The 18,711-nt window shown below is 55.3% G+C and overlaps 1 protein-coding gene across 1 annotated transcript in view; it reads right to left on the bottom strand.

The window, feature by feature from the left end:
• Positions 1-8,818, bottom strand: part of COL27A1 (collagen type XXVII alpha 1 chain) — a gene marked incomplete at its 5' end in the record, with an annotated part of 135,923 nt that extends 127,105 nt beyond the window's left edge. Inside the window, 2 exons of the mRNA XM_080819190.1 lie at positions 2,183-2,253; positions 8,760-8,818. Of these exons, the coding sequence (XP_080675316.1) occupies positions 2,183-2,253; positions 8,760-8,818 (130 nt within the window). The remainder of the gene's footprint in view (positions 1-2,182; positions 2,254-8,759) is intronic.
• Between the last annotated feature and the right edge of the window lie 9,893 nt (positions 8,819-18,711).

Here is an 18,711-nt window from a genome sequence, read left to right as displayed (position 1 = left end):
GATGGATATGGCACTTAGCACTTAGCTCTCGGCCGGCAGCTATGAGATGGACAGACGGGTGGATGGACAGATAGATGGGCCAGGAGAAAATGAGTGCTGTACGTACGTAGCAGGCTCTGGAGTCAGAAGGCTGGCCTTCGGAGCCAGACAGAGCCACCCGGGAGTCTGGACTCTGAGCCTCCGTTCCCTCCACTGTAAAACGAGTCGGCGAAGAACGCCTCCATCAGAGGGTTGTTGGCCGTCCTCGCCCAGACACCACTGGACAAGTCCCTTCCTGACCCCTGAGCCTCAGTTTCCCTGCCCAGAAGGCAAGGACAGCCAGACGTGAAGGCGGCCACCAAGCGTTCACAATGTTCTGAGAACACCATAGTCCCAGGCTGCTCTTTGGGGCTGGCTTGGCTTGAAGACCTGTCTTCCTCCCTAAGGATCTGTGGGTCTTCGTTTCCCTTCAAATTCTCCTTTCTCCCACCTCCATCTGTCCTGAGCTCCTAAGCTCAAATAAACCACTGCTCCAAGATTCTCTTGGTCGCAGTGGATTCCCCACGTCTCCATCGCGGAAACGCTCTGTGAGCACAAACTACTACTCCCTGCAAACAACTTCTAGGGGAGGAAGCATTTGCTGGGGAAGAGGTGAGGGCAGGAAGCCACCTCTCCCTCCCCTCGTCCCACCTGCGTGGCCCCCCAAGCTCCCCCGCCCCCATCCCCCTCCAGCCTGCACTGCGTGCCCTCACACACTGCAGCTGACAGCTGCTTCTACCTGCCTGGCCAGGTGCCACCGATGAGCTTCCCCAACTGTCCTCTGCAGGCGACTTTCAAAGCTGACCCCAACCAGTCTCCAGGCCTCCCCCAGAGATGGTGTGCAGGGCATGGGCAAAGCCCCACGCTCTGCCACCCGGAGGCAGAGGCCTCTGACCGCCTGGGCGCCACGGGGGGATGGAGAAGGACCGTTCTTGCCCAAGTGGTCAGGTAAATACTAGAATTAACAACAATAAACACTAGTACTTACGGACCACTTCCTACGTGCCAAGTGCTTTATGTGTTCTATCTCGCCCAATTCTCTCAATCATCTCTAAAGAAGATACTGTTTAGCATCCCCCCTTTACAGAGGAGGGTCAGAAAAGTTCGCTATGGGAACGAGCCCAAGGTCACACAGCCTATAACAAAAGGCACAGCTGGGACTTGAATCCAGGCCACCTGGCTCCAGGGTCTCTGTTCTTAGCACAATGCTATCCCGAGCTGGAGCCCCTCAGACTCATTGGAGAGTGGGGTGGAGACCCATCCAGAATCCAGGGGCGAGGAGCTGGGGGCCAGGGGAATGAATGCAGCCCAACGCCAAGCAGGAAGGACCCTGCCAGCTGGCCGCGGCGAGATCCCTTTATTACATAAACCTGGCTCCGCGGAGCTCCGGCCTCTCCCCAACACCCCCCGCCCCCCATTGCCTGACTCAGGACTCTGGACAGCTGTTCACCTACTTTGTGGGGGAAACAGCAAGCTCGGAAAATATGACATTTGCACAAAATGTTGCCGGGCAGCCGGAGTCTCTTCCGGGCACGGCCCTCCCCTCCCGGGGACCCAATCCCTGCCGGCGGCCAGGTCAGGCCACAGGGGCTCTGGGAGTGCCCCGCTGCCTGCCCCCAGCCCACGGGCGAGAGTGGAGGAGGGGAAGAGCCGCTATTTTAGGAGGCCTTGTGCTGCTTGACAAACAGATGTGGGAGAGGTTTCAGTTTCCCCGGGGCAGCTGTGTAGCCAGCCCACCGCCGCTCTGGCCCCCTGGCTAGGTCCTCGGGGATGGCAGGGGAGAACAGGATCTCACGGCAAGGGGAGGGAGTGGTGGCCTTCATGCCTCCTCTCAACAGATCTTAGTATAACCCTTGGACAAATCAGGACGACTAAGGCTTACCGAACCATGATTTCTTCCAATTTTGCCCCCGCCCCCGTAGGAAAGAAAGGGTCACTCTCCCACATTTCCGCACCGAGCCCTTGCTACCCCTTACAAAACTTCAAATGTCACTCTTCCCAGCCTGGAGAGAATTTGCCAATGATGGGCTCCATTCTAACTGACAGGAAAACTGAGGCACTAAGTTCCAATTAGGGCCATGGCTGTCTCCAAGCCCTGAGTTCTCAGGTCTCTTCTGCCCTCCCTTGTCCCCCCACCCCCCGCACAAAGAGAAGAGGGAATTACCTTCAGGAGGTCCTTGGGTGGAGGCCAGGTGACAGGCAAATGAGACTAAGATCCAGGTGAAGAGAAACCCCCTAGAGACGGGAAGACACAAGCAGAGGCGGCATCAGCTTCCACCCTGGGGCCCAGATCTGGCTGGGGAGCTGGGAGAGAATCACCCACCCCCAGACACCCCACCCCAGCCAGGTTTGCCCACTGGAGGCGGGGGAGGCCAGGCACAGGCTCTATGACCCCACAGAGTAGCCCATGCTCCCGGGGTTTCCAGGCGTAACCTCTAGGGGCAGGACCTGCTCACGCGGCACAAGTCACAAGTACAATGTTGTTTTTTACAGGTCGGAAAACCAAGGTCGCAAGGTAGGGAGCAGTGGGTGGGAAGCCTTGTCGTGGGCATCAGGAGACCCGGGATCCAGCTTCAAATCTGTTGCTGACTCACTGAGCCACAAGGGGCCAGCCCCTCCCTGTCTCTGGGCCTCAGTTTCCCCATCTGTACTATGGCCTCATGATCCTGAGGCCCAATGGGCAGCAGAGCCAGGACTGAAAGGTCAGTGGGAAAACCAGACCGGTCCGCTTGGATTGACGGACATCCTCAAAGGACAAAAGCGATGAGAAATCCCTCTGTAGGCAAAAGGGGGAGGGAGAGAAGCCCCTTAAGCAGGACCAGAGCACGCTAAGGAAGCTGCCCACCTGGCCTCAGGCTGGCAGAGAAAGGTGGGGGAGAGTAAACAGAGGACACGGAAGGGGGTCATGCAGACCCAGGTGCAAACGCGGCCCCATTGCTTACCAGCTGTGTGACCCTGGGTGAGTCACTCAGCCTCCCTGAGCCTGCCTCCAGCTCTGAGGCATGCCCGACCCTCCCTATCTCACCGGCCAGGCGTGAGGAATAAATGAGCTCATGCATGTCAAGGGCTTGGCCTGGTGCCAGCCACAGAAGTGCGCCTTCAGCATCACTGCTGCCGCCGGACTCTGGGGCCCGGAAGGGTTAATGCTCTGCTCAGTGGCTCCTGCCAAGATGGGCAGAGGCAGTGATCCGATTTCACCTTCCTGTGGGAGCAGCCACCGGCGACACCCGAAGCCACCCGGGGCATCTGATCCCCGAGCGGGCAGAGGGGAGGGCGGCACGTGGCCAAAGCCGGCCAGCCGGGATGCAGGCAGAGAGAGCCTCGACCGGCCGGTGGCACGGGCTAAGGCTAAGACACACAGGCCCGGGAGCCATTTCCAAGAGGAAAACTAGAATGGTGCACTTCTGGGGAATCGTGTAATCCAGGGAACCCATCCGCCGGAACTGATGTCTGGCACCCCCTGTTCTTCCCAGCTCCCTAGGTGCCCCGGAAAACCAGCTCACACTCTCTGATTTAATGGCAATCACTCCCATTTAATTGCAGTTATAATCAATAGTGATCCCGATGGGCACTATAGAAGACACTGGTGGTTACCTACCCTTAGTCATCCCCCTGCCCTTCTTGTTCAGGCAGGCAGGGACTTTGGAGGATACTGGATGAATCTGGGTAAGTCTAAGCCAATCTTGCGAACTTCATTTGCCATGCCAGTGACCGCTGTGGGCATGCATACATGACCCAGACATGGTCAGTAAGATGTGAGGGATGGCTCTTAAAGACCCAGGAAAGTATTTCCAGGGGATAGAGAGAAGGTCTTCTTCTAGTCTTTGCATGTTATTGAGCAGGGATGCGTGGCTGCTGCAGCCATTTTGTGCACATGAGGCTAACAGGCTCCACGAGCACGCGAGGACGACAGAATGGAAAAACAGTGGATGTCTGATGACACTTGAAATGCTGAATTAGCCAACCTGTCACTGTTTTTCCTTTAGGTCTCTTGATAGGGGAGTTGATAACTCCCTTTGTGTAAGCCATGTCGAATCGGGTCACTTGCAGCACAAGGCAAACTGAATGAAATAGCATTCAGGTTCAGATGCTGATGGTGGTCCTTTGAAAGCCTTCTCCGGCATCGGGGCCCTTGCATAGTTCCCACACACACCTTACACCCCAGTTTGGGTGTCACCCCCCACTGCGCGTACCTCATTGCAGCAGGTGTCCCGCGTGAGCCCATTGCCTATTTTCCTATTTCACTTTCTAGAATAGGTCCCTGAAGGGTAGGAACAACCTCTGTCTTGTTCACGCATATTCCCAGCACCTGGCAAGCATATCATAAATGTTCAGTGTATCTTTGTGGAAGAAATATATGGTTCCTGGTATTACAGGACTCTGGACTTTAAAAGCATCTCCCCAGGAGCGCCTGGGTGGCTCAGTGGGTTAAAGCCTCTGCCTTCAGCTCAGGTCATTATCCCAGGGTCCTGGGATCGAGCTCCACATCGGGCTCTCTGTTCCACAGGGAGCCTGCTTCCCTTCCTCTCTCTCTGCCTGCCTCTCTGCCTACTTGTGCTCTCTGTCTGTCAAATAAATAAATAAAATCTTTAAAAAAAAAAAAAAAGCATCTCTCCAGAGGCCCTCTCTCTACCTCTGACTTGTTTCCAGGGTTGCTCCCGGATAACCCTCAGCCTCTCCAATCTGCTGCCACTGCTGTGAAAAGGCCCTTTTTCACGGGGCCTGTCCTCCCTGCCACCGCAGGCCTCGCCTCCAGCTCGCCTCTAGCAATGACCAGTGTCTCGCTGCCCCGGCGTTGCTTGGGGGGGAAGAGCAGAGACTGACCCTTCTGCCACGGCCTGCCCACCTGAAGCCCACGGCAGCCTCATCGGCCCTGAAAAGAAGCGACAGGAGGCTTCGTTTGCTGTGACAAAAACCGAGGCTTCAGGAGGCCAGGTTCCTCCTCAGGGTCACCCTGGGAAGGCTCTGAGGTCATAATTCGTCACTACTATTTCCCACGTGCACCAGATAGACACTTCAGAAAACTGGAGCCCCATCAACTGGGGAAGAACTGCATCCCAGTCCCGACAGTTCCCAAAGCACAACCAAACAACTAACTGCATATCAAAGGGTCTGAGAAGTCCTGCAATGAAGACATGGACAGGGCTTTCTGTCCATCAGCAGTCCCCAGACTTAGAGGACCCGGGAATTCCTTTTTCCCGAGAATGCCTGCTCTGAAGGCACTGCCCCTCACTTCCCAGGGTCCCAACAACCCCATCTCTGTCCCATTTCCTTCCATCCTCTCTTCCCAGCCCCTTCCAGGCACAAGCCCTCACTCCTTGAGTGTCTCACTGTGTGATGTCACACCCACCCGGCTTAGGATGATTCCCAAGCTGATAAAGAGAGGCCGGGTGGAGAGGAGAAGGCATAAGAACCATACATGTCCTTAATTGATTTTTCTGGCTGCCATTATGCCAAGGTGACCCCAAGGATACACTTGGGGGAAATATTTTTAATCCCTGAAGGTCAGGCGAAAGAAGACTCACAAGAGGGATGGGATCAGAATCTTTGCTTCAATTAAGCTTCCCAACACCATGGTTTCCAACTCAAGCATTTCAGCCCCGAAGGCCTGTTATCAATGAATTTGCCTCTCCATTCGTTCATCTTTACAAATGCAACTGACCTCTTGGACCTGAATGCTGTGTGCACTTCACTCATATCCTGCCAAAGTGAAGGGTGGGTATAGACAGCAGGAGAAGGTCCTCTGAGATCATCTAGAGGCCAGATTCTAGTCCCATCCCCTCACTGTGGAGATAGGGAACTGAGGCCCAGAGTGGGGAAGTGATTTGTCTAAAGCCACACAGCATGTCAGTGACCCACATGATCTGCTCTACTACTTAGCAAACAGTCCTTTCCACTTGACTTGTCTCTCGTGGAGAGGAAACTGGACACTTACAGGGACTTCCTATTTGCCAGAGAGCAGAGTCCAGGCTTTACCAACAGGAACAGAGGCGCAGCCTAGGGAGCCAACAAGCCATCTAAGTGAGCTCCAGGGCTGGAAAGTTGGCTCCCGGAGGGAGGCCCTGCCGAATCGTTTGCTCCTGTTCCAACGCTGTTTAGGCTACTGCTAATAATGTTTAGTGCCTGTGTTGGCTCAAGCTTTGTTCTTCCCGACTTCTGTTTTCACCACTGACTCGTGGGCCTTGGCTCGATGAACCCAGGCCAGGGCTCCAGAATGTCGGGAAGACCAGAGCCTGGGGACCAGAGTGGGCAGGAGGCAGCTGCGATGGCAGCTACCTACGCATTAGGGAACCTGACCTTGGAGACACAGCCTGGCCACACAGCCCTCCAGGAAGGGAACTCAGGTGTCCCTACCCCTGCAAAGGGCCCTCGGCCAGCACACAAAATGTGGCTACTCTGGGACCACTAGGCTGCCAGTCTACACCTGGTATGCTTGGTTTTTCCCCCCATCCTTGCTACCTGGGATCGTAAGAGATGATCGTAAGAGATCGTAAGAGACCCATACCAACTTGAACATCCCGCAAGAGCTCAGAGCTGAGACCCAGGGCATGAAAAAACACACAAGGAAAGCGGCCCTGTGAACTCCAGGCTTGGCTGTATGCTCACAGGACAAGCTGGGCGGGCAGCTGGCCCGAGGACCGCAGAACAGCAAAGGGGGACAGACCTGTCCCACCTGCCTCTGTGGACCAGCCAGGCCACCGTGTGCCCAGACAGCCGCACCCAGGCTTCTCTTGTCACACCTGATACCTCTTCCATGGGAACACAGACATGTCATCTGTCTGGACAGGACACAGCCCAGAATTTTCCAGTTGACTCACACGTCGAAGTGAATAATAATACAAATAACAGCGGCCATTTATTGACCATTTACTACATGCCACGCGCACTATTCTAAGCCTTTGATGAACACGGTCCTCTGCTAATCCTCACTAAACCTTGCGACCTGAGAATTTAGCTGCCCGTTTTGTGGATCAGAAAGAAGGGAAGCCCAGAGGCGAGGGGGCCTGTCCAAGCTCCCACACTGTCTGATAGCAGGGCTCCCCCTGCCCTCCAACCCGCCACCCACTGGGCCAGGCTGTGGGATAACAAGAGGGTCCCCCGGACACAGAGCGGGGAACAGAGAACGTGCTACCGAAGTAACAGGCGGAATGTGCTCAGACAGAGATAGGGAGTGGGTGACATGGGAAGGGCAGCCCCTCCGCCCCTGGCCAGTGCACCCCACCAGGGGAGCGGATGGCCATTGAGATGAGACCCGAGGGGCAGCAGGGCACGTGAAAGCACCAGGAAGGGGAGTGTTCCAGGTACAGGGAGGAAAGGGAAGGAGAGAAGAGGCCAGAGATGTGCTCCATAGTGTCAAGGAGCCTGGTCTGGGCGAGATAAAGGAAAGCAAGGCTGGAAGTCTCGCCAGGACCAGAGGGCACAGGATCTGGGGCACTGCTGTGCTGAGGGAGGCAGCGAGACCAGGCGAGGCAGAGGCTGGGCCTCAAAGCAGCGTGACTGCCCGTTTGCCCAAAGCTCGGGCCCCACTATGGGGTGCTCGCCTGGCACCACTTTTCTGCCCAGCCGCTGGCATCTGCCTTGGCACAGGGTCTTCTGGAGAAAATGAGTCAGCAGTGTGCTTACTTGCGCGGGGTGTGTGTGTGTGTGTGTGTGTGTGTGTGTGTTGTGGTGGGGGGTGGGGGAATCTCAGCCAGCCAGCTTTTTCCAAGACATGGGAAAGAAGTGGGGGGGGGGCATCATCCCCCTGATTCCAGCTTCCAGGGGCAGGGCATGTGGGACAGGGCGGAGCTACAACCCTGACCAGCCTCTTGGGAATGTCCTCTGGTTCTGGAAGGGTGGAAAGGGAGCAAGTCCTGTGAGCCACAGCGCATAGGGCCCGGAGGGCTGCTCCCATCCTCACTCACTCCCACACACACCCACACTCAGTGACTCGCTCTCGCACACGCTCCCTCTTTACAACTACTCCATCAGCCCCTGGATCCCAGCTCTGCCACAGTCCCTCCTTGGAGATTCCTGGTCCCTCCCTGGCCCCCCAGTCTCTGCCTCTGTGCAATGACAAGGGCCCTTTCTGTTCTGACAAGCGGGTTCTCACTTTTTCTCTCTCACACCCCAAAAATGACAGGGACTGAGACACCCCCTCCCCCAGTCCCCAGAGAAGGAGGGAACACTGAGACGAACAGACCCAAACAGACTGACACACATGCGGAGACTTCCAGAAGCAGGGGACGTGCAAAGACACACAGACGCCGAGACAGCAGCAGAAGCCGAGACCCGGAGACCTAGACGCCTGCGGACAGTTTCACAAGAACTGACTAACTTGCAAGCTCAGGACCTGTAGACACCGACACCGGAACACACCGAGACAGCCAGAAACGGGGACCCTTCCTCCCCCAAGCGTCCGCAAAGCCCCCCTCCGCCCCCAACCCGCCACCCCAGGCGCCACCACCCACCCCAATACCGACCCCAGCGCTGGCTCCGCACCGACCCTCCCCAGCACGGCCCCCGGCCCAACGCGAACGCGGAGCCGGGCCAGCGGGGCCGGGCAGACGGCGCTCGCCAAGCCTCGCCAGGCCGAGGGGCGCAGCCCGCGTTAACCCTTGGCGGCCCGCCTCAGAGGGGCGCAGGAAGGGCAGGAAGCCGACGTTCCGGGGAAGCGTCCGGCGCGGCGGGGAACCCCCAGCCCTCCCCTGGGCTGGAGCAGCAGGAAGCTGGGGAGGGGGCGTCCCCGAGCGCGTACTCACCCCCCGCGCGCCGCCGCCGCCGCTGTGCCTCTGGCCCCCCGCGCCGATCCCGCTCCCATGGCGGGCCCCTACTTCATGCTCCCGAGCCCGGGGGGCAAGTGTGGGCGCGCCCCATGGGGCCGCCAGCCCCCCGCCCCGCCGCTCCAGGCCGGCTCAGAGCGCGCGGCCCCCGCGCCCCCAGCGCAGCCCCGCGCCCAGGGGCGCCGGAGCAGGCAGGCAGCGCGGCCGGGGCCCCGCGGGCGCCCGCGCCAGGCCCATGGTCCCAGGAGTCCCGGCGCCGCGCTCGCCCCTGCCTCGCTCTTTTTCTGCTTCCACCGAAAAGGAAGAAGAAGCAGGCAAAAAAAGAGAGATGATCAAACTTTTAGAGGCGGGCTGCTGTCGGTCCCCGGAGGCAGAGCGAGGCCGGGCGAGGGCGCGCGGAGGGCGGTGGAAGCTGCCTCCCCGCCGGCCTGGGGGAGGAGAGGAAAAGGAAGGATTTGGGGGAAATGAAGGCGATTTAAAGTCTCGGCCCGCGGTGGCTCTCCACCTTCTCTCCTCCCCGCGCCGAGCCGCCCTCTGCTGCCCCATGCTGCCCCCTGCCGGCCGCAGCCGGTCACACAGCCTCGGCTGGCCCACCGCAGCCCTTCAGAGACACCCCCACCTACGCTCCCCCCAAGTAAAAATGGGGAAACTGAGATTCACAAATAGGAAAGAGACGGCCAAGGCTGCACAGCAGGGCGACCACAATTCGGAGATTTGGGACTTCTGGCTTGTGAGACTGGGGGCCTGGGGGAGGTCCCCGAGCTTGGGGGGGCCGAGATAGAAGGAGAAAGGGAACAAATATTACTGCTGAAAGGAACCCAGTGTTCCGAGGAGAGATCTCGACCAGTACTCAGTATCTAGACTCCCACAACAGCAACAACCCAGTGTCCTACCACACATACACACTCCTCTTCCCAGATTCAGAACACCCTGGAGAACAGACCTCCCCGGCACATACATAGTGGGTGAGGTTGTTAAACGCCGGTCACCCTCTTCCCTTCCCTGTCCAGTCGGTAAGAAATGGGAGCTAAACAGCTCCCCTACACACACACACACACACACACACACACACACCCTCAGAATGCGACCAAAGACTCTCTCAGATCCCCCGTGGGAGCGCACCACGGCACACACCTTGACACCGCTGCAAGCGCCCAGTAAATTCGCACGGCCACAACCCCAGTCGGAGCCCAGGCATTAGAAGCCCCCTCCACCTCCGCCTCCATGGTTTGTTCACGGTGCATACAAACTCCCACACACATCCACGCTTACCCCAAACTCAGACACACACTCACACTCATCCACATGCAAAATTGGCCACGCACTCCTCCAGGGCTCACACAAACACACCCGGGGGTGTCTGGACTCTAACGCAACCCGGACTCCCTACAAGAAGACGCAGGCACACTAGTACTTAGACGCACACAAATGCATACTAGTGTATCCGTATCCCCCCAACACACACTCCCGCACACACACCTTCACGTGCACACACACCTCACATACACACACGCGCGCGCACACCCCCACTTGCACACAGCTCTTCGCTAGTGCCCCTCGCAAGCGTGCACAAACGCATTCACTCCCCACACGTGCAACCCCCCCCCATACGCGCGCAACTTTACGCACACACACCGCTACCCCCAGAGCTCCAGGAGCCCCGGGGCACTTACTGGGTCCCTAGCTGCGAGGCTGGACGGTCAGTCCTTCCTCGGGCGCCTAACGGCATTTGTGTTCATGGGTCCCCGCAGCCCCGGAAGCGGGCGCGGGGGCGGGGGTGCGGGGTCCCCTTCCCTAAACTGGGCGCGGGCGCTCGGAGCGCAGCGGCACCGGGAGGGGCATGGGCGCACGGGACTGCGCCGCCGGCCCGGTCCGCCTGCGCTCGAACTTCGTCCTCTCTGCGTCCTCCGACTCCGGCGCGGGCTCCGGGCGCTGGGGGCGGCTCATAGGTGCTGGGGCCGCGGCGCCCGCCGGGCCTTTTGAAGTCTCCGCTGGGGGCGGGGAGGGGGCGCTGAAGGCGGCCTTTTAAACCGTGGCTGCACGCGGGCTCGGTGGAGCAAGGTGTCTGGTTTCAGCAAACTTTAGGAAAAGTCCCAAGCCGAAGCGAAGGGGTTGGGGGGGGGGGGAAGGTGGGGGGAGCCAAGCCAGAAAGAAAAAGAAGCGGAATAGCTATGCGCTGCTTCCTGCAGGGGGCAGAGCACCCATGGCTGCCAGGAGGCCCGCGGGGCCGGGTGCTGGGGAACCCTCAGATGACTGGGTGGCGCGTGGACCCCCCCCAACTCCCACACCACCGCGTGGAACTGGATTCTTAACCTCCACGCGGACGAGCCCCAGGGGGCGGCAGAAACACCCCAAAATTGCACAGAGGATGTGTGTTTGAGCGTTCTGGGTGAGAGGGGCCACGGGTTTTCCTCAGGTTTTCGGAAGCCCTGGAAGGTTGAGAATTCCCAGACAAATTGCTGCTGGCGGGTTTTGAGGCTGCATACCTTGTGCTAGGCGGATCCAGCCCTTAGGATATTTTTTTGATACGTTGTTCATCATGGATTTTTTTTTTTTTTGGCATTGGTTTTGACATTTGAAAAGTATTGCGTTAAAATATTATGTATCTTGATTAGTTAGGGGTCTTTTGGCTTCCCCTTAATTCCAAAACTCCACTTCTGAGAGTTGTTTCTGGTACCAAAATCCCAAAAGGGGGTTGCACCCTTACTCTCCTCCTTCTAGCCAGGTGTAGCACTCTGCTAAGTGTCGCCATTTATGGCAGGCCTGCTATCAACATTTACAGATGAGAAAGCTGAGATTCTGAAAAATTAAGTCACCCTCCTGAACTCACCAAGCTGGTAGGCTGTGGAGGTGGGATTGGAACCGAGGTGGTCTGATTCCTGTTTTCCGCAGCTGAGTACAATAATCCAAACCTTAGCCTTTAAGGGGTTCCGAGCAGACCCTTGTCAGCCTCCCCAGCTTCATCGTCTGCCCCAAAGCCCCAATCTCTCTGATGCCTGGACGAGCTCTGGACAAGCTAGGCTACTTCAAGCCCTGGTCCAGGCTGCTTCCTCCCGGGGTTCCCTCCCCACCCCACCCCTCTTTGCTGCCTGTCCTTCAAGTGCAGCTCAAGCTCTCTCCCACACCCGAGTTATAGCGCATGTCATGTGGTGTTGTCATTGTCACATCCATCTCTGTGCCCCCATACCCAGCACGGAGCCTGGGACACAATAGAGGCTCAAACCATTAATAATTTAAATGAGTTTCTTTAACTCCTCCAGCGTGCAAACTCCTGTACAAAACCGAGGGAAGAGGGTCTGCCACTATGGGTGAGAAGACAAAGAACTTGGCACAGGGTCCCGCTTTCTGGGCACACACTCATTTGTAACATGGACAGAAGGCATGCTCAGTCAGCAGCTTGGGGCAGGAAAGAGCCTGCATGGGAGATATCAGACACCTCCATGCAATCACATCAAGATAACACAAGGAGAATGTGATAAATGCTACCGATGAATTGAATTGTCAAGCAGAGGTAAGGGATAGAGAGAAACCAGAGAATGCTCCCAGGAGGAGGCGGCCTTTGGCTCCTGAAGGATGTGTTAAATGATCATGGAGCCATGGGGGAAGACAATTCAAGTGGAAGAGTCACCAAAAGGCCAAGAGTGTGGGAGTGGATTTCAGGCAGGTTTTGAAGGGGGCGAGGGGGAGGGGGAGTAGTGGAGAAGCTATCCAGCTCCCCCCTGCACTGTGTGGGTGATGCCCTGTGACTCACTGGCCATGAAGCCATTTCCAGGCAAGGGGATGCATTTCCTCAAAGGTCAGGGAGGGGGTCAGTGGCTAAGCACCAAGGCCTTTCCAAATCTCACTTCCAAATCCAAGTATGCAATGTTAAGGTCCAGGGACCCCTGCTCCTTGAAGGGCTGCTGCAAAGACCCATGGGAAACCCTGTAAAGCACATAAAGATCAATGGGATCTTCTTCCAAAGCCTCACTCTCTCCATGTGTAAACTAGGTGTGTCACACATGGTCACCTGCGTGAGTCCTTGAGCTCATGAGTGCGAGAGTGTTGTTCAACAATAATCCAATTTGGTAGATAATTCTTGAGGGCTAACTGTGTTTGGCTAGGTTAGGAGGGAAATGAAACTCACAGGTTCCTGGGGCTCATGGTCAGCTGGAAAGAGAAGTCATGGACACTGATAGAAATTCTTGGGAAGGGATCTTGCTTCTTGTGCTGCTGCGTCACACCCAGTCTTCCCGCCAAGTAGGTTCCTGGCACCACACCAGTGACTGGGGAAACAGTTTTGCTGGAGGTTGGGTCCCTAAGACACTGAGCCATTGCCTATTCTGTGCACAGGAAGGGGCACTCACGAGCCAGCCTGAACTGGGTCATCTCTGTGGGCTAAAAGGCAATGAGACTAGGAACTGGGTGGACAGTGACTGCCAGGCCCTGGTGACATCTCAGACACAAGCTAGAAGAATAAGAATTCCCGGCCTGGTAGGGACCCAGGGGCCACATAGTGGCCCAAGCAGATCAGCCATGGACCCTGCTGTCTGAGATACATCTGCCTTGAGACGAACTGTTCATCTGAAAAGCCTTACTGGCGGACACGTAGTAGGTGCTCAGTAAACGGTCATAAATGAATCACTACTGAAGTCTTAGCCTGCAGAACAGAAGCTGCAGGGGCGCCGGGGTGGCTCAGTTGTTAAGCGTCTGCTTTTGGCTCAGGTCATGATCTCAAGGTCCTGGGACTGAGCCCTGCATCAGGCTCCCCGCTCAGCGGGAAGCCTGCTTCTCCCTCTCCCACCACCCCCTGCCTCTCTTCCTTCTCTCGCTGTGTCTCTCTCTGTCAAATAAATAAATAAAATCTTAAAAAAAAAAAAAAAAGAAAGAAAGAAAGAAAAGAAAAGAACAGAGGCTGCACACTGCCCAGATATTAAACCCCATTAATCTCTCCACCCAGCTTTTTCTGGAAACCCACTGTGTGCCCACCCATGCTTCCTGCTCTCCAGTCAGGCTGGTGGAGACCAGCAAGGAGACAGGCAAAAACTGTGGTTCAGAAAGCCTTGCCTTGAGTCATACTTGCTTCACTGGCCTGCAGAACCAGGAGGAGAAGTCAGATCCCAATTTCCCCAAGGCCCTGCCCTGCGGGACACACCAGGATGGGGTTTTCTTTCTTATTTGGACCCCGCACAGCACATAGCTAGGATGTGTGCGTGCAATACATGTTGAATAAGAGAATCATTTAGAAGAGTCATTCATTCCCGGGTCACTTGGCCAATCAGGAGATGCTGACGTGCCTCAAGCCCTGAGCAGGACACTGGTCACAGCAACTATGCGTTGTGGTCCTTGTGATGAGCAGATCCCATGGCCGTGTTCACTTCCTGTGCCTGGTACATGGGAGGTCTTCAAAAAATGCTAAGTGAAAGAGGGGATGAATACACGAGAGTAGTTTGCCAGATTACACCTAAGAGATTAGCTTTCCGGCCACCTGTTTTCTCTCCCACATCGTGACACTGGTCCATCAGCAAATATTTGTAGGGCACGTGCCATGTGAGACTTTAGGTGTGCAGATGCACTGGTCCTGCTCTGCCTCACTTGGGCCTGTTTTGCCAGCAGCTGGGATAAACTGTTTCACTGGCAGGAACTGAATGAACACCAGGCTGGAGGGAGAGGCAGCTTCCAATCCTGTCCCCTCCCTCTGCCCCCCAAGGCAATCCCAGCTCGATCCCTCTCCCCCGAAGTGGCTGGAGCCAATGCTGGGTGTTATCATGACCCACCTGTCTCCCAGAGCTTGGACTCTGCCTGTGGGGACACATCACTCCAGCCTGGTGACTGCCAAGACCCCAAACACCATCGTTCCACCAAGAGGAATGAAGGCTGAGGCTAGGGAAGCTCCTGGGCCAACACACAGGAAGGGACATCCTCTGGGCATGTGATCCCCTGGGCAGCTCAGACCATCTCTGGAGCCTTTCTTTCCCAACCTCAGTCTGACTTTATTTCCTCGGGCCTGGGCCCGTGGGTGAAGCCAGCGAGATACCCAGATTCCACTTTGCAGTGCTGATAGTGACGCATATGGGGATCCCCAAAGAAATTCAAGCCTGGAAGAGTCCCTAGAGCTGCCTAGCCTAAATTCCTCTTTTTACAAGTGGGGAAACTGAGGCTTATAGACAGGATATGCGACTTTCTCGAGGTCGCACAGCGTCAATGGGGGAGCGAGGGTGAGAAGTCAGGCCTCCCACGTTGATGTCTAACCATAGTCAAACCTATTTCCTCCTAACATCCATTCAGCCAACCTTGAAAGAATTAGACCCATTTTCCAGAAGTGAGAGCTGTGATGAATTACGAGAGCAGCTGGACTCTCCCTGAGGATGTGTCTGGAGCCATTGGCTTTCTGAGCAGGCTACAAGTGACGGGTAGCTGAGACTACAAGTGACTGTAGCTGAGAGTGGAAGCAAAGTGCTGATGAGTTCAGAGAGCTCTGGGCCTTCACTCCTGTGACATCCTCTCCCTGGAGTGGCCTTCTTCAGGGCATCCCTTTTCTCCCCGAGGCTTCCCCTCCTCCTGCCTGGTACTAGAATGCCAGGTCCCATCAGGACATATATATCTGCCTTATACGCATGCATAGTCCACTGGGCCTCCTCAAGGTCATGGCTATATCTTAACTTTGTAGAATCCCCGGGGGTGTACCAAGTGCTCACCCACAGTAGGTTCTCAGTAAGTGTGGGATGAATGAGGAAGGGAGAGAGGGAGGGTGTAGGGTGAGGTGAGGTGAGGGCTGGTTGACCCTCACCCCAGGACATCCCCGTGATGTGGCAGACACTGGTGGTTCATCCATGCTAGCAGAATTCCATTTTCGTCCACCATACAAGCAGCCTCATCCCTGACTGTGTCCTCCTAAGCCCCAATGACTGGCTCTTGCTTGGACTAAGCCCACCATGAGAGTCTCCTTCCCCTGGCCAGGGAGGGTTTTGGGTGTGGACATAAGATACAGACCAACCACTGAGACGTGAGAGGAATTAGATATGTTTGGGCCTTCTGAGAAAATTTTGCTCACTTTTATAAGTCGACACACTCCAGGGATATATCCCATTTTTCTTTCTTTCTTTAAAGATTTTGTTTATTTATTTGACAGAGAGAGATCACAAATAGGCAGAGAGGCAGGCAGAGAGAGAGGGGGAAGCAGGCTCCCTGCTGAGCAGAGAGCCCGATGCGGGGCTCAATCCCAGGACCCTGGGATCATGACCTGAGCTGAAGGCAGAGGCTTTAACCCACTGAGCCACCCAGGTGCCCCTCCCATTTTTCTTTCTGAACATTGTGGAGTGAGGATGTGCTGTTGGAGAGGCTGCAGTCATTTTGCCACAATGAGGTGACAGTGAGGTCCCCAGCCAATGGACTGAGGATACAGAAAAGGAACCGGGGCCTTCAAGACATTATTGAGATGCTCAATCACTTGGGGACCCCTCCTTTCTCAAAACGAGAGTACCTCTCATTGGCAAGGCCATTTTTAGTCTCTGAAAGTGTCCCAGTTGTTGTAGCAGAGGAATGGGAATTCTGGTCTGTACCAGACAAACCAGGGGGTGGCAATGACAATGACAGTAATAACCCCCTGCCCCCAGACAACCCCAAACAACTTCATTGTCAGTTTCCACACAACAGTCCCGTGAGACAGGGCAGATATCCACATCTCTAGTCTGGAGATGAAGAACCAGATCCCAAAAGGGAAGGGACTTGCCCAAGCTTATCCAGCAGCAAGGACAGAACAAGGGCTACCATGTGGGGGTGGAGTCAGGGGGAGGTCCCTTCACAGGTTAAGAAGTGGCCAGTCAGAGCCAGCTGGGGAGGGGAAGCCCCCAACCCCATCCTCCACCCTCCAAATAAATTTCAACAAGGTGGAAATTTGTCCAGTCCAATGTCCAGTTCAGTGATGTCTTCAGGCGGCACACCAGCTATCAGACACAGTGGAGAGACAGCTGTGATGGACAGTCATCATTTCCCCACCACCAGCTAAAATTTGCACTCTAAGAGCCTAGGTGTCTCGGTACCCCGTGCCCAGGCCCCATGATGTGATATATTCCTGCTTATGTGTAGTTCCAGGGAAAGTGGGCTAATGCAATGTCTTTGGGTGCTTGTCCTTGACACAAAGTGAGGACAGAGGAGCAGCACACACACCACTCCCCCCATCCAAAAAAATAGTTCTGTAAGGAGCTCTTTGCGTGTGTCTCCAAGGATCATCACGCCAAAGCCCCTTTCATGATGGCTATTGAGAACAACAACTCTGAAGTCAGCTAAAGCCTGACGCTATAGCTGAAATCACTCTGAAAGGAACGGCCCCACCCACTAAGGCATCCTGTCTCCAGACCCAGCGGTCTTATTTCCTCTAACCACTGCTCATCTGGTGCCTATTTCATATCTTCCAACATTGTCTCCTCCAAAAGCATTGCAGTTTTTCAGTCACCTAACTGCTGCCAGCAAAGCTGAAGGGTTCAGGTGACATCTGACCAGCATGGAGTTGAGCAGAACTCTCACCTCCCTCCATATACATTCTATGCTCTTGATAATACAACCTGGGTACATATTCGCTTTCTTAGCAATTATACCACAATGTTCTCACCAAGCTGATGACTATCAGGAACCTCTAAGATTTTGTCATGTGCCTCCTCTAGGGCAATAAAGTTGTTTTCCTACTGAGTGGAGCCCTGGATAAGTATGGTCCATTTTTTTAGCTTATCTGAATTGTTGCTTTTTAGATATGCTTCTCTGTCTTTGATTAAGGACCTGTGACTACAGGACCTTGGCCACTAGTCATACTGATAGCCATAATGATTCATGGTGTTGCTCTGTGCCCATGGGACTAAGGCATTTCAGTGTGATTTGTACCAAATTGTCAGCATTGTTTATGGATAACAATGAGTCTAACAATTATTCCTGATCATGGTGAGATCCCTAGAAAACTCTGCCATTGGCACTGGCTTCACAATAAGAAGATGCCTGTGTAACCAACCAGGGATAAGAAAGCCCAGCTGAGTCTCCACTTTGAACTCCCTGGCTTTGAGATGTTCTGTGGTTGGTCCCTGATCTGGGTGTGGAAGTGTGGCCCGATAATGCTCTTGAAAGAGAGGATGGTGTAGTTCATAGCTGGCGTCTCCAGATCCCTGCTTTGAGGCAGGCTGTGGCCGAGAAGAACATTCTTACCTTAGTGATATCGCTGCATAACCCTGCAATGAACTAGCGATTTGGAAGCACTGACATTTTGAGTCTCGTGAATCTTCTTGAGCCATCAAACCCTGTTGAACTGCTGTCATTCATGCAGGACTCTACTGTAGGCACAGACCTTTGCTCAGGGACAAGGGACATGGTGGTAACCGCTCTACTAGGTCATCAGAGATGGGTAATTGACCACTCTTCTGGGGACAGGCCATTTGTTCATGGAGGGCTCTTTTTCCATATTTTCTGTAGTTTTTCAATCAGATTCTTATTTGGGGGTCTTGCCTACCTAGATATCTGGGGATGGTTGTGATTTGATATGAACTCCAAGCCTGCCCAGCACCGAAAGCTGGCTGCACACCGTGGCCGTGCTGATACCCTGGCATCCGGGTCAGAGGGCTGCCTTTTGTTAGCACTATGGGACCTCGTGGACTCTCTTTTCCCTTCTGTGAACTCATCTGTGAACTTGGGAGTGATTAGCATGTGCCTCCATGGTGATGCCCTTCCTCCCAACCTCATCAGTCCTTATGAGGTGAGCCATCACCTTGTTAAAGTCAGCTGGTCTTGGCTTGGTGCTGTCCCCAAACTCACAGGGTCTCCTGTGGCAACGTGTGGCACGAGCCCCCTCCTTCTCTCTTGCTGCCCTTGCCCTCAGCAAATCCCAGTTCAAATCCCCAGCTGTGTGGTTTGGGGTATACTATTTAACTTCTTTGTACCCACTTTTCTCTGTCTATTGCACTGTGAAAAC

This window comes from Martes martes (genome assembly GCF_963455335.1).
Source record: "Martes martes genome assembly, chromosome: 12".
Taxonomy (NCBI): Eukaryota; Metazoa; Chordata; class Mammalia; order Carnivora; family Mustelidae; genus Martes; species Martes martes.
The sequence above is the reverse complement of the archived record's forward strand: the minus strand, read 5'-3'. Positions and strand labels throughout refer to the sequence as shown.